We start from the raw sequence: 11,706 nt of genomic DNA, 5'->3' as shown, positions 1-11,706 counted from the left end.
TGGCCCCTGGAAGTGCCAGCCACCAAAGACCACCACTCCTGGCAGAAGCTGCACAGTTTGGCACATTTATAAAAGATGTAAAACAGGGTGGGGTGGGAGGAGACAGAAGCATGAGGTGTCCAGAGTGGCATGACAGACACCAGACATGCACCGTGCACTTAAGCCCCCCCCTCCTAGCTCCCTTCCCAGACCCAGCCCAGAGCAGCACCCCCCACCCCATCCCCTGCCACTACCCTAGGGCTGGTGACTTGCAGAGGACAGGGGACCAGAGTGAGGACCGCTGCAGTCTGCCCCATGGACAAGGACAAGAAGCCTTAGATGAGTCTGGCTGAGAGGTGGAGGCGATGGGGGAGGAAGGCAGACCTCCTCCATTTAGACATGCAGGAGAGTGGCCCATGGGACCCCAGCAGTGGGTGAGGAGGTGGGGCCACTCTTGGAGAAGCCCTACCAATCAGAAATCTAAGGCAAGGGTCCTAGGGTCCCCTCCAAGCCCACCCCTCCACACGCGCACACACAGGCGACACACTCACAACCCTGAGCACAGCCCAGTGGGGCTCACACTCGCATCCCTCAGAAACTCCTGGGGAGCTTTGGAGGGGGCTCTCCCCTCAGGCCAGGCCAAGCCTGAGCCAGGTCCTCCCATCTGGTGGCCAAGCCATTCCTCTCCAGGGTGGGGAAAGGAACAGCCAAAGGGCACAAGGCCAGGTGGGCTGAGCCTTGGCCCAGCAGGCCTCCCCGAGCCGGCAGAGCTGGTGACCGATGAGTGTAGGCGGGCAGGAGCAGCTGGACTGCTATACCCGCACGGGAGGCCCAGAGCAGGCCGTCAGCGGGCCCTGGGACCCGTACTCATAGTCCGCATCTGTGGGTGAGGCCATGAAGGAGCTCAGAGAGCTCCCAGTCTGCCGATCCCGGAAGCTCTGGATGTAACTCTGTTTAAGAGGAAACACAGGTGTGAGAGTGCCACTGCAGACTCCTGCCCTGAAAGCCACCCAGGCAGACAGCCTCAGCCTGTACAGTCACAAGCCTGAGACCCATCCCAGTCCTCTGCCGGCCTAGGACCTCACCACCCCCAGAGTCCACAGCCCTGAGACCCTTCCCCGTACTATGCCTCATTAAAATCCACACCCAGGACACCTCTCCCCCACCCATCAGGCCCTTAAGTATGGGGGTTATGGTGGTGGACAAGCTCTAGGCCTTCTAGACAGTGACCAGCCCTGGGGAAGGCCCAGTCCTTCTTGGACAGAGTCCAACACCCCCTTCTCCCCACTTGGGCTGGAGGGAAGGGCTTGAGGTGCTCACCGGGGAGAGGATGTCTCCATTGAAGCGCTTGATGGGCACTGGCCTACGCCGATAAGCAGGGTCAGGGGGCCCAGGCCTTGGAGGAGCCCGAGAGCCTCTGGGGAGAGCTCTTGGGGGTCTCTTTTTGCGCCGCTTCTCCTTGCGTTCTTCTTGCTGCCGAATCCGCATCAGCTGCACACGTCGGCGCTGCCGGCTGATGACCACTGTGAAGGGTGGGGAAGAGCAGGCTCTCAGAGGCCCATGTGCCTCATCTCACCCAAGCGTCCCCACCCCTTCCTACCTGAGGACTCCAGGCTCCCAGATTCCCCTGGTCTGAGACCTCTCCTCCTTTACTTTCCTGGTCTCCCACCTACCAGATAGGGCTTCCCACAGGTCTTTTCTTCCAAAGGTTTTTAGGGAAGATTCCTAGGCTCTAGGTAGCTCTTCCAGGTTGCAACCCTACCCTTCTCCCAGTCTGGAGCCATAGGTAACTCACCTAGATTGGCCATCATCATCTCTAAACTGGACAACTAAGCTGCCTCCCCACTGGCTCCCCTTCTACACCTGCCTTCCCTCATGCTTTCTACACTCAGCAGCAGGAAGATGCTACATTAGTTTATATCCTTCCTGCTAAACTTCCAATGGCATCTCACCAGCCCTCTAATAAAATCCGGAGTCCTCATCATGGCCCACTGTGGCCACATAGTCGCCCCCCTCACTCCCCACTCCCGCCCCACCTCCTCACCAGGCCAAGCTCATCCCCTCTCAGGCCCTCTCCCTTGCTCTTCCCTCTTCTCTAGCTCTTTGCATGGCTGGCTCCTTATCCTTCAGGTCTCTGCTTAAATGTCACCTCTTCCATGTGACACCCCTCCTTGGCCACTCTGTCCATATGTCACATTACCCTGCACAACTCTTTCATATCAGTCCACACAATGGGAATTATCTTGTTAGTCTGCCTGTCTATTGTGTCTCCCTCACCCTGAATGTAACCCTGGAAGGACAGGGGCCTTTTCCATTTTTGTCTCTGTTGCATCCCCAGATGCCTGGAAGGGGCTTGGCACAGAGCTGCTGTTCCATCTGTTGTTGTAGCATAGACAGTGGCACTGAGGTCCTGCCTTCCCAGACCCTGAGCCAGTCAGCTCTCTGTAACTCAACTGAGGCCTTCTGCTGCTGGTGCCTAGAGCTCCATCCCCCATCCACAATCGCTCAGACCCCCCCACCCAACCACCCACCTCTGCCATGCCCACCCTGGCCTGTACCCTCTCACCTTCCGTGTGGGAATCCCGCTCAGTCGTCACCCGCCACTGCACCAGAACGCCCATGAGGCTGAGCAGGGGCCACAGTGCCAGCAGGGCCCAGCTCCGCCAGCAGAGGGGGGGTACAGGGGTGGCCCGCAGACGCTCCACCGCGTAGCGCGCCAGCAGCAGCAGCTCAGCAAAGTAGTCAGCGGCCGTGGCGATGAGCGCGGCACCGGTCACCGCAGTGGCCACGGTGGTGAGCGGGCGGGGCCAGCGCAGAGTGAGCAGAGCGCAGAGCAGGCCGCCCCCCAGCAGCAGCCCTAGGGGGCCCCAGACAGAGCCTGGCTGGTAGTAGGGTGCGGAGCCCAGCAGGGCGGCAGCAGCGAGCAGAAGCCCAAGCAGCAAGCCCACCAGGAAGAGGCCCACGCTGCGCACCAGCATGGCCACCAGCCCGCAGAGCAGTCCGATGCCCAGCGCGATGCCTGCGCTTGCCCCAGCACTCAGCTGCGTCTCCAGCACCCGCTCTCGGTAGCACAGTAGGAAGATGACCACCGAGCCAAATAGCAACCCGGTGAGAAAGAGTACTGCCTTGAAGCAACGGTAACCTGGAGGGGAACAGGGGCTAGTGAGAGGCCAAAACAAGGTCACAGGGCTGGTAGGAGGTCAGAGGGGTCAAGAACAAGGAATCACAGGGGAACCAGAGGCAGGACACTAAGCTCAGAGAATTGGGGGTCACTGGGGTCCTGAGGGCAACAGTGAAGGGACTACTGGGGTCAAGGAAGGTCAGAGAGATAGGTCATTCCGAGTCTCTGGGAAACAGACAGTCATTGAAAGGAATGTTGGGTTTTTGAAATAGAGATAGATCATTGTATCAGTTTCAGGGTCACTGGGGTCTTTGGGATCATAGGAGTCAGAGAGAGAGGTCACTGGGGTCATAGATAGATGACCAATAAAATCCCTGGAGTCCTTAGGGTGGGATTGTTTAGAAAGATGAGGTATTTGGAAGTCAGAAAGAACTTGAGAGACGAGGTCACACAGGTTCAGAAAGATGAAGTCTTTTCAGGTCAGGGGAATTGACAGGTGTGCGATCATTGAGCGTATTAAAGGGTTTTTGAGAGAGGGTAATAATATTGAAGCCAGAAAAATGGAATCATTGAGATCATGGTGGAGGCAAACAAACAATGGGGTCATAGGGATTCCCCTGTGTTAGGAGTAATAGAGAGTCAGAGGGATGGAAGGTAATGAGATAGCTTGATAGGGGGCGTTATTAGGGCTCACAAGGAGCATAGGGAGTCAAAGAGGATTATGGGGCAAATAGTGGTTGTGGAGTTTCAGAAAAATGGAGGTTATAGGGCCATTAGATCCAGTAAGGGTACCTGGAAGTGTGAGGGATCCTGAAAAGATGAGAAGATGGAAGTCAGAGATGGGGGTCAAATGGTCAGGGAGAGCCAAAGAGAAACATTATAAAAAGGAGAATCAGTGCTAGGAATGTGGGGAAGCACTGGAGTCCAGGAGGTTCTAGGATCAGGAAAAGGAGTAGGGCATGCACAATGGCTCAAAGGGTCCAAGAGCCTGAGAGTGGGAGCCTCCAAGAGCCACAGGGCAGGGAAGCTCAGGAGAGGGATTGGCAGACTGCACTGAGCAACTGTAGAGGGATTGGGTATAAATAGTGGAGGGGGTGAGGTGACACAGACTCTTTGGAGACCCAGAATGTGTCCTGAACCTATAGAAGGGCTCTTCCTCCTGCCCACTCTGCAATTGTTCAGCCCAGAGTTTGGAGGTGGAAAGAGAGGGACCATCTGGCTTCCATGCCTGCCTACTACCCAGTCATTCTAGGAGGAGGTGTAAAGGCTGCAGAGCATAAGTCTTGCCCTATTTCTGCCCAACCTGGAACTCAGACATCCAAGCTTCCTTTACTCTTCATCCAGCCACCTGTAATGCTCTGCCTGGAGGCTTTCCCTGGATGCTCAGCCAATAAACCTCACTTCCCTATCTGAAGTTCTGTACTTCTTGCTGTAGAGTCACTGGGCACCTACTCCACTAGACCATCTGGCACTTTGATGCAAATTAGAAAAAGTTGTGCCTTCCTCTAGGCAAAGCAGCCTTGCACCAAGCTCTAGAGTTTGGCAAGTGGAGCATGGACTGGATATCAGCCCCCACTTGCCTATCCAACCGAACTCTCTTGTGTCCTGGACAACCATCCACAGCAGCACTGATTACTGGAGCTTTCCTTGTACATATATGTCCATGTATGTGATCACCATTTAGCTCCTAATATGTATCACAGGTATGAATGTGCCAGAAGTCTCTCCCTCATTAGACATTATGCCTTGTGGTAAGGGACCATGTTAACTCACCCTTCTAAGTGTTTTTGGTGCCTACCTAGCATAGTGGCCCAAATACATCTTCACCACAATAACTATTATTTATTGAGTGCTTATTAATTTTCACAACAACCACGTGTGAGACAAATATCATTGTTTCCACTGTTCAGATGAGAAAACTGAGGCTTAGAACGGTTAATGTGCCCAAGGCATCATAATTAGTAAAGTGCAGAACCAGGTTCAAATCCAAGTATACCTAATTCAAAACCTGTGTTCTCTAGGATCTAGAGTCTAAGTTATCTACAAACATGTACGGGATGAAAAAAGAGAAAAGAAAGATAGTTCATGGTAAAGTTCCAAAGAAGGTTTGGGGTGCCTCAGAAAAATAACTTGGGGAAACAGCGGGGGGCCCAAGTGAGGAATGAGATGGGGTCTTACCGAAGAAGCAGTAGACGACTCCAAACAGACAGCACATGATGCAGATGAGGGCCGGCAGTGCCTCGTACCTGCGCTCCAGGGGCTGTTCACAGGGTGCTCCCCAGAAGGCATCATCTGGCTCCGGGGGCAGCAGCTTGAACCGAAGTGTTGCCACAGTGCCCGGCATAGTGCTTGGAACAGAAGGGAGTCACCCTCCCACGTCAGCCTGACAGAGAGGAAGTTGGGGGTCATGGAGGAGTCCTGGGTCTCCACCAGGATGAGGGTGAGATGGCAGTGGAGAACTAGGCAAAGATACAGTGGACAAAGGAGTGGTGCCCACATCACAGCTCTGGAAGCATCCCTGAAGTAAGGGACAAAAGACAAAAGGGGGAAAGTGCCTGGCTAGAGGGAGCTGGGATGGAGAAGTTAAAAGGGGGATTGAGTTGGGGGGAGATGAGGGCAGCGTGCTGCCGGTGAGAAGGCAGTCAGGAGACTGGTCTGTGGGCGGCTAAATCTGGGATTATCCAAGATCTACCTGAACTGGAGGCGACCTGAGCTTCTGAGCGAAAGAGACTGTGCAGGGGCCGGAGGGGCCGCGGTCGCCGGGCGCCAGAGCCTCCAGCTGACTGGGGTCCGGTAAAAGTCCGCGGTGAGGGGAAGGGGGCTGCTGGGCCGGAGGGACCGGTCCCTGCGCGGCGGCGACGCCGCTCCGCCTCCAACACCAGCTGGCACTCCAGTCCCGCGACGTCCGAAGACTTAGGCTGGGCCTGGGGAAGGGAAAGAAGCAGGAGCAGGGGCTCGGGCTGCCCCGGAGCCGCGGCCCCATGCCCTGAGCCCGCCCGCGGCCTTTGGTGCTGATGGACAGCTCCGGCCTCAGCTCCTTACGTCACTCAGGGCGCACCATCCAGGCAGGGGCGGGCTGCTTCTGACGTCACACGGGACACACCAACCACGCCGGGGGGAAGGTAGGGGACTCCGCCCCCGACGTCTGCCTCTCCCGCACTGAGGAGGGGGCACTTCCGGGGGTCCTTCCCCTTTAACCTCCCCCTTCTCCTCCCTCTCCGGTAGCTGGAGCCCGAGACCCCACCCCGGGGGCGGGGCCCTTCCAGTGACACGTCGGACAGCGGCGGCCTCGGCGGAGGCTCCCGCGCCCAGCGCCGGGACCCTACGCGGTACCGAGCGGCGGCTGGAGGGGCACAGGAACGCGACGCAGGGGATTCCTCTCAGGCGGCTGGCCCTGCTCGGCGGGGAGGGAGGGGGCCCGCCCGCTTGGCTCGGGACCTCCGGATCCGCCCCCTCCCCGGTCCCGCCCCCTCGAAGCCTCCTCTTGCTGCTCTGGGGCTGCTCCAGAGCCGGGGGCCCGCGGTCCGGGCGCCATGCGGGCATCGCTGCTGTTGTCGGTGCTGAGGCCCGCGGGGCCCGTGGCCGTGGGTATCTCTCTGGGCTTCACTCTGAGTCTGCTCAGCGTCACCTGGGTGGAGGAGCCTTGCGGCCCAGGGCCGCCCCAGCCCGGAGATTCTGAGCTGCCTCCGCGCGGCAACACCAATGCGGCGCGCCGGCCCAACTCGGTGCAGCCCGGAGCGGAGCGCGAGAGGCCCGGGGGCGCTGCAGGCGCCGGGGAGAACTGGGAGCCGCGTGTCTTGCCCTACCACCCTGCACAGCCTGGCCAGGCCGCCAAAAAGGCCGTCAGGTAGGGATTGGACCCGCCAGCCCCACCCCCTGGGAACCGGCTGGGATGAGTGCGCAGCGGAGGCCGCCTGGGGCTGGGTCAGGCCCCGGAAGGAAGGGTCTGACAGGCCAGGAAGTCTTTGGGCCCAGATCATTTCCGATGGCCCTGCTCCCTGGGAAGGTTTGGAGGCCCCATCCAGACCGGAGCAGAACTCACTCGCCTCTGACCCAAACCTCCTTGACCCCCTGGACCCTCAAAGGTCTTCCGAGTTTCACTGACTGGGTGTTAGGTTTAGATAAATGACTAGTATATAGAGTGGGTGCATAGAGAGAGGGAAAGAGAAAAGAGAGAAGTAGGATTTACCTGTGGGGGCTTCCCTGGTGGCTCAGGAGTAAGGGAATTCGCCTGCCAATGCAGGAGACCTGGATTTGATCCCTCGGTCAGGAAGATCCTCTGGAGAAGGCAATGGCAACCCACTCCAGTATTTCTTGCCTGGGAAATCTCATGGACAGAGGAGCCTGGCGGGCTACAGTCCATGGGGTCATAAAGAGTCAGATATGACTTACTGACTAAACAACAAGAAGGATTTACCTGTATCTCCTGTTCCTGTGTGGGCACCTGGGGAAGAGGGAGGTTTGTGGGGAAAGGATGATGTACCCATCCCATTAATGCCTCTGCCTATGAGTTGAAATAATTTCTCCTAAGTAACACTGAGTTCAAATTCCAGTTCTTCAACTTACCTTCAGTATTACGGAAGACAAGTTTCTGGAACCCCTGAGCCCCTCCAAACACATTCACTATGCCTCAATGTCATCTATCCCTTTCCATCATTTCTGTGATGTATTTGTGGTATAATGGCATATTATTTAGAAATAAGTATATACATGATGTGTGGAATACCTGTGTGCCAAGAATTTGGCTGAGTGCTTTAAAGAGATACAATCATCCCATTTACAGATGAGGCTACCAAGGTTTAAGTGGGTTAAATAACTTGTTCAAAGACTCAACTACTAAATAACAAAACAGAGAATCAGACCCATAATATATCTCTCATATCTGCATGGATAATACTATCTCCCTTTTAAAAGCACTTGGGTAGGTAAGGCAAACAGTTCCCTTAAATCCTCGTGACCCCTGGAACAGAGTTATTCTATCATAAACGAGGAAACAGGCCCAACGAGGACATGACCTGCTGAAGCCTATGTATGCTACCCTCTGTCTGCCCTACTTGTCTTTTTGATAACCTTGTGCCTTCTTTCCCCGACCCCCAGGACCCGCTACATCAGCACGGAGCTGGGCATCAGGCAGAAGTTGCTCGTGGCGGTGCTGACCTCACAGGCCACGTTGCCTACGCTGGGCGTGGCCGTGAACCGCACGCTGGGGCACAGGCTAGAGCGTGTGGTGTTCCTGACAGGCTCGAGGGGCCGCCGGGCACCACCAGGTATGGCCGTGGTGACGCTGGGCGAGGAGCGGCCCATTGGGCACCTGCACCTGGCACTGCGCCACCTGCTGGAACAGCACGGCGACGACTTCGACTGGTTCTTCCTAGTACCCGATGCCACCTACACCGAGGCGCATGGACTGGCGCGCCTAGCCGGCCGCCTCAGCCTGGCAGCCGCTGCTCACCTCTATCTGGGCCGGCCCCAGGACTTCATCGGTGGAGAGCCTGCCCCAGGCCGCTACTGCCACGGGGGTTTTGGGGTTCTGCTGTCGCGCACACTGCTGCAGCAGCTGCGCCCCCACCTGGAAGCCTGCCGCAATGACATTGTCAGTGCGCGCCCGGATGAGTGGCTGGGCCGCTGCATCCTTGACGCCACCGGGGTGGGCTGCACTGGCGACCACGAGGTAGGAAGAGAAGCCACCCCACTGGTGCCTCCCATCTGGGCGTGTGCACTTCCCCCTGAGAGACAGAGGGGGTGGTTGGAGATACAGGCCTGGATTTCTATGCAGTTCTGTCATTTTCTATCCCTGTGACCTTGGGTAAGTTCCTGAATGTCCTGAGTGTCCTCATCCATACCAATGGAAATAATTATTTCTCAGGCTTCTTATAAGGATTAGAAAAAATAAGGGAGGCTTGCACATAGTAGGTGTTTGGTATTGGCCATTATTATTTTATTTGAGCCCCTGGACAGCTCTGAGATAGGACACATGCCTGCTTCACAGTCGAGCTGGCAGAGGCTTACCCAAGGTCACACAAGCTCACAACTGGTCAAGGTATGCCGACACCCACAGAATTCTGACCCCAAGTCCAGAACAGGTCATAGGATGGAGAGATGAGACACACACTATTGGGGGGCGGGGGCACTGTCCCTTCATATTTCCCACTTCCCTTCCTCTCCCCAGGGGGTCCACTATAGCTACCTGGAGCTGAGCCCTGGGGAGCCTGTGCAGGAGGGGGACCCTCGTTTCCGTAGTGCCCTGACTGCTCACCCTGTCCACGACCCTGTGCACATGTACCAGCTGCACAAGGCTTTTGCTCGAGCTGAACTGGAACGCACATACCAGGAGATCCAGGAGTTACAGGTATGGTCTGGGCTGGGGGTGAGGGGTAGGGAGTCTGGGGGGTGGGGAGTTACGAGTAGGGGGGTGTGGAAGGTAGGGGGTAGAGGATAGGGGGTAGGGGGTGAGGAGTGGAGAGTGGGGTTTCCTAAGAGGTCTCAGAGATCCCAGGAAAATAAAAAAATAAGCACAAGAATCAGAGCATACCTGCTTTCTGGTCCCTGTCTGCTTCTACCTTTTCTGAGGAGCCTCTCTAATTTAATTCTTAGGCTGCCTCCCATCTGGGGAAAGGACAGGTGGGAACATTGAGTGGGCCGAGGTTGGCAAGGGACTGGGGACCTGTGCTGAGTGCCACGTGCTGCCTGCCCGGCCTCCTGGCTGCCGTGCTGGCCCCCGTGGTCCGCGCCTGGCTCATGGCCTCTTTTTCTAACCCAGTGGGAGATCCAGAACACCAGCCGCCTGGCAGCGGATGGGGAGCGGGCAGCTGCCTGGCCAGTGGGCATTCCAGCACCGTCTCGCCCCGCCTCCCGCTTTGAGGTGCTGCGCTGGGACTATTTCACAGAGCAACATGCTTTCTCCTGCGCTGATGGCTCCCCGCGCTGCCCGCTGCGTGGGGCTGACCGGGCCGATGTGGCGGACGTTCTGGGGGCAGCCCTGGAGGAGCTCAACCGCCGATACCACCCCGCCCTGCGGCTCCAGAAACAGCAACTGGTTAATGGCTACCGACGCTTCGATCCTGCCCGGGGGATGGAGTACACGCTGGACTTGCAGCTGGAGGCACTGACCCCCCAGGGGGGCCGCCGGCCCCTCACCCGCCGAGTACAGCTGCTACGGCCACTGAGTCGCGTGGAGATCTTGCCCGTGCCCTACGTCACTGAGGCCTCCCGCCTCACTGTGTTACTCCCACTGGCCGCGGCCGAGCGTGACCTGGCCCCTGCCTTCCTGGAGGCCTTCGCCACGGCGGCGCTGGAGCCTGGCGATGCTGCCGCAGCTCTGACCCTGCTGCTACTGTATGAACCCCGACAGGCCCAGCGGGCAGCCCACGCTGATGTTTTTGCCCCCGTCAAGGCCCATGTGGCAGAGCTGGAGCGGCGTTTCCCCGGCGCCCGGGTGCCCTGGCTCAGCGTGCAGACAGCCGCACCTTCACCGCTGCGCCTCATGGATCTCCTCTCCAAGAAGCACCCGCTGGACACACTATTCCTGCTGGCCGGGCCAGACACGGTGCTCACGCCTGACTTCCTGAACCGCTGCCGCATGCATGCCATCTCTGGCTGGCAGGCCTTCTTTCCCATGCACTTCCAGGCCTTCCACCCAGCCGTGGCCCCACCCCAGGGCCCGGGACCCCCTGAACTGGGCCGCGACACAGGCCGTTTCGATCGCCAGGCGGCCACCGAGGCCTGCTTCTACAACTCCGACTACGTGGCAGCCCGAGCACGGCTGGCAGCGTCCTCGGACCAGGAGGAGGAGCTAATGGAGAGCCTGGATGTGTACGAGCTGTTCCTGCGTTTCTCCAGCCTGCACGTGCTGCGGGCGGTGGAGCCAGCGCTGCTGCAGCGCTATCGGGCGCAGACGTGCAGCGCGCGGCTCAGCGAGGACCTATACCACCGCTGCCGCCAGAGCGCGCTCGAGAGCCTTGGATCTCGCACGCAGCTGGCCATGCTGCTCTTCGAGCAGGAGCAGGGCAACAGCACCTGACCCCGCCCTGTGCCCCCAGAACCGGGCAAGGTGGCGCCCCGCCCCGCTCCTCCCCCAACCACCCGGAGCCACCTGCCAGACTCGCAGGATAGGGCTGGCCGCAGCCCCAGACCCCAGGGGCCCCTCTCTTTGGCGTGGGGTCGCCCTCGGGCACAGAGCAAGCCCGGGAAGAGGTACCCTTGGAGCCACCTCTTTCTGCCCCAAATCCCGTCTCCCTGGCCCCTTGACGCTGCTGATTCAGGCTGTGGCCTCCGAGTATTTATGCAGTGCAGTCTGCCTGACGCCAGCCCCACCTCCTAGGGTCAGCCCAGGAGGCCTGGGCTGCAGATGAGTTGTTGGAGAAGGGTAGCTGAGAGAGGAGGGTGGGGCATCTCCCATCTTCTCCCCTCTGCATTCCTGATGAAGCTCCCTGACTTTAATAAACTGGCTGAGTGTGGACTAGCGGTGCTTGAGTCTTTGAAAGGTGGGCGTGGGGGCAGGGAGGACTGAGGATGGAGGCTCCCTGGTGCCGGCTGGGGCCTGGATTTCCTCTTCCAAGGGACCGAGTCATGCGTGTGCCCTGCCACGCCCCAGCTCCCAGCTTAGT

At 58.3% G+C, this 11,706-nt stretch overlaps 2 protein-coding genes across 6 annotated transcripts; one reads left to right on the top strand and one right to left on the bottom strand.

The window, feature by feature from the left end:
• Window positions 1–51: 51 nt before the first annotated feature.
• Window positions 52–7,421, bottom strand: TMEM198 (transmembrane protein 198). Of its 3 annotated transcripts, none has more exons than XM_081584292.1 (6): window positions 7,290–7,421; window positions 5,793–6,024; window positions 5,279–5,483; window positions 2,546–3,121; window positions 1,300–1,502; window positions 52–929 (listed from the first exon to the last, which is right to left on the bottom strand). In XM_081584292.1, the coding sequence occupies exons 3-6, from the start codon at window positions 5,442–5,444 to the stop codon at window positions 792–794; spliced, it is 1,083 nt and encodes a 360-aa protein (XP_081440418.1). In that variant the 5' UTR covers window positions 5,445–5,483; window positions 5,793–6,024; window positions 7,290–7,421; the 3' UTR covers window positions 52–791. The 3 variants fall into 3 exon arrangements, with proteins under 3 accessions (XP_081440418.1, XP_081440419.1, XP_081440417.1); XM_081584293.1 differs by lacking the exon at window positions 7,290–7,421 and adding an exon at window positions 6,143–7,246; XM_081584291.1 differs by lacking the exon at window positions 7,290–7,421 and having other exon boundaries at window positions 5,793–6,154.
• CHPF (chondroitin polymerizing factor) lies at window positions 6,365–11,561 on the top strand. 3 transcript variants are annotated; one of them, XM_081584287.1, is made up of 5 exons: window positions 6,365–6,793; window positions 6,869–6,947; window positions 8,198–8,771; window positions 9,270–9,449; window positions 9,861–11,561. In XM_081584287.1, the coding sequence occupies exons 1-5, from the start codon at window positions 6,634–6,636 to the stop codon at window positions 11,118–11,120; spliced, it is 2,253 nt and encodes a 750-aa protein (XP_081440413.1). In that variant the 5' UTR covers window positions 6,365–6,633; the 3' UTR covers window positions 11,121–11,561. The 3 variants fall into 3 exon arrangements, with proteins under 3 accessions (XP_081440413.1, XP_081440414.1, XP_081440412.1); XM_081584288.1 differs by lacking the exon at window positions 9,270–9,449; XM_081584286.1 differs by having other exon boundaries at window positions 6,365–6,947.
• The last annotated feature ends 145 nt before the right edge of the window (window positions 11,562–11,706 follow it).

The sequence above is a fragment of the Giraffa tippelskirchi genome, chromosome 3, assembly GCF_054371585.1.
Source record: "Giraffa tippelskirchi isolate mGirTip1 chromosome 3, T2T-mGirTip1v1.2.pri, whole genome shotgun sequence".
Classification (NCBI taxonomy): Eukaryota; Metazoa; Chordata; class Mammalia; order Artiodactyla; family Giraffidae; genus Giraffa; species Giraffa tippelskirchi.
Note: the sequence above shows the minus strand (reverse complement) of the source record. Positions and strands in the feature narration are given on the sequence as shown.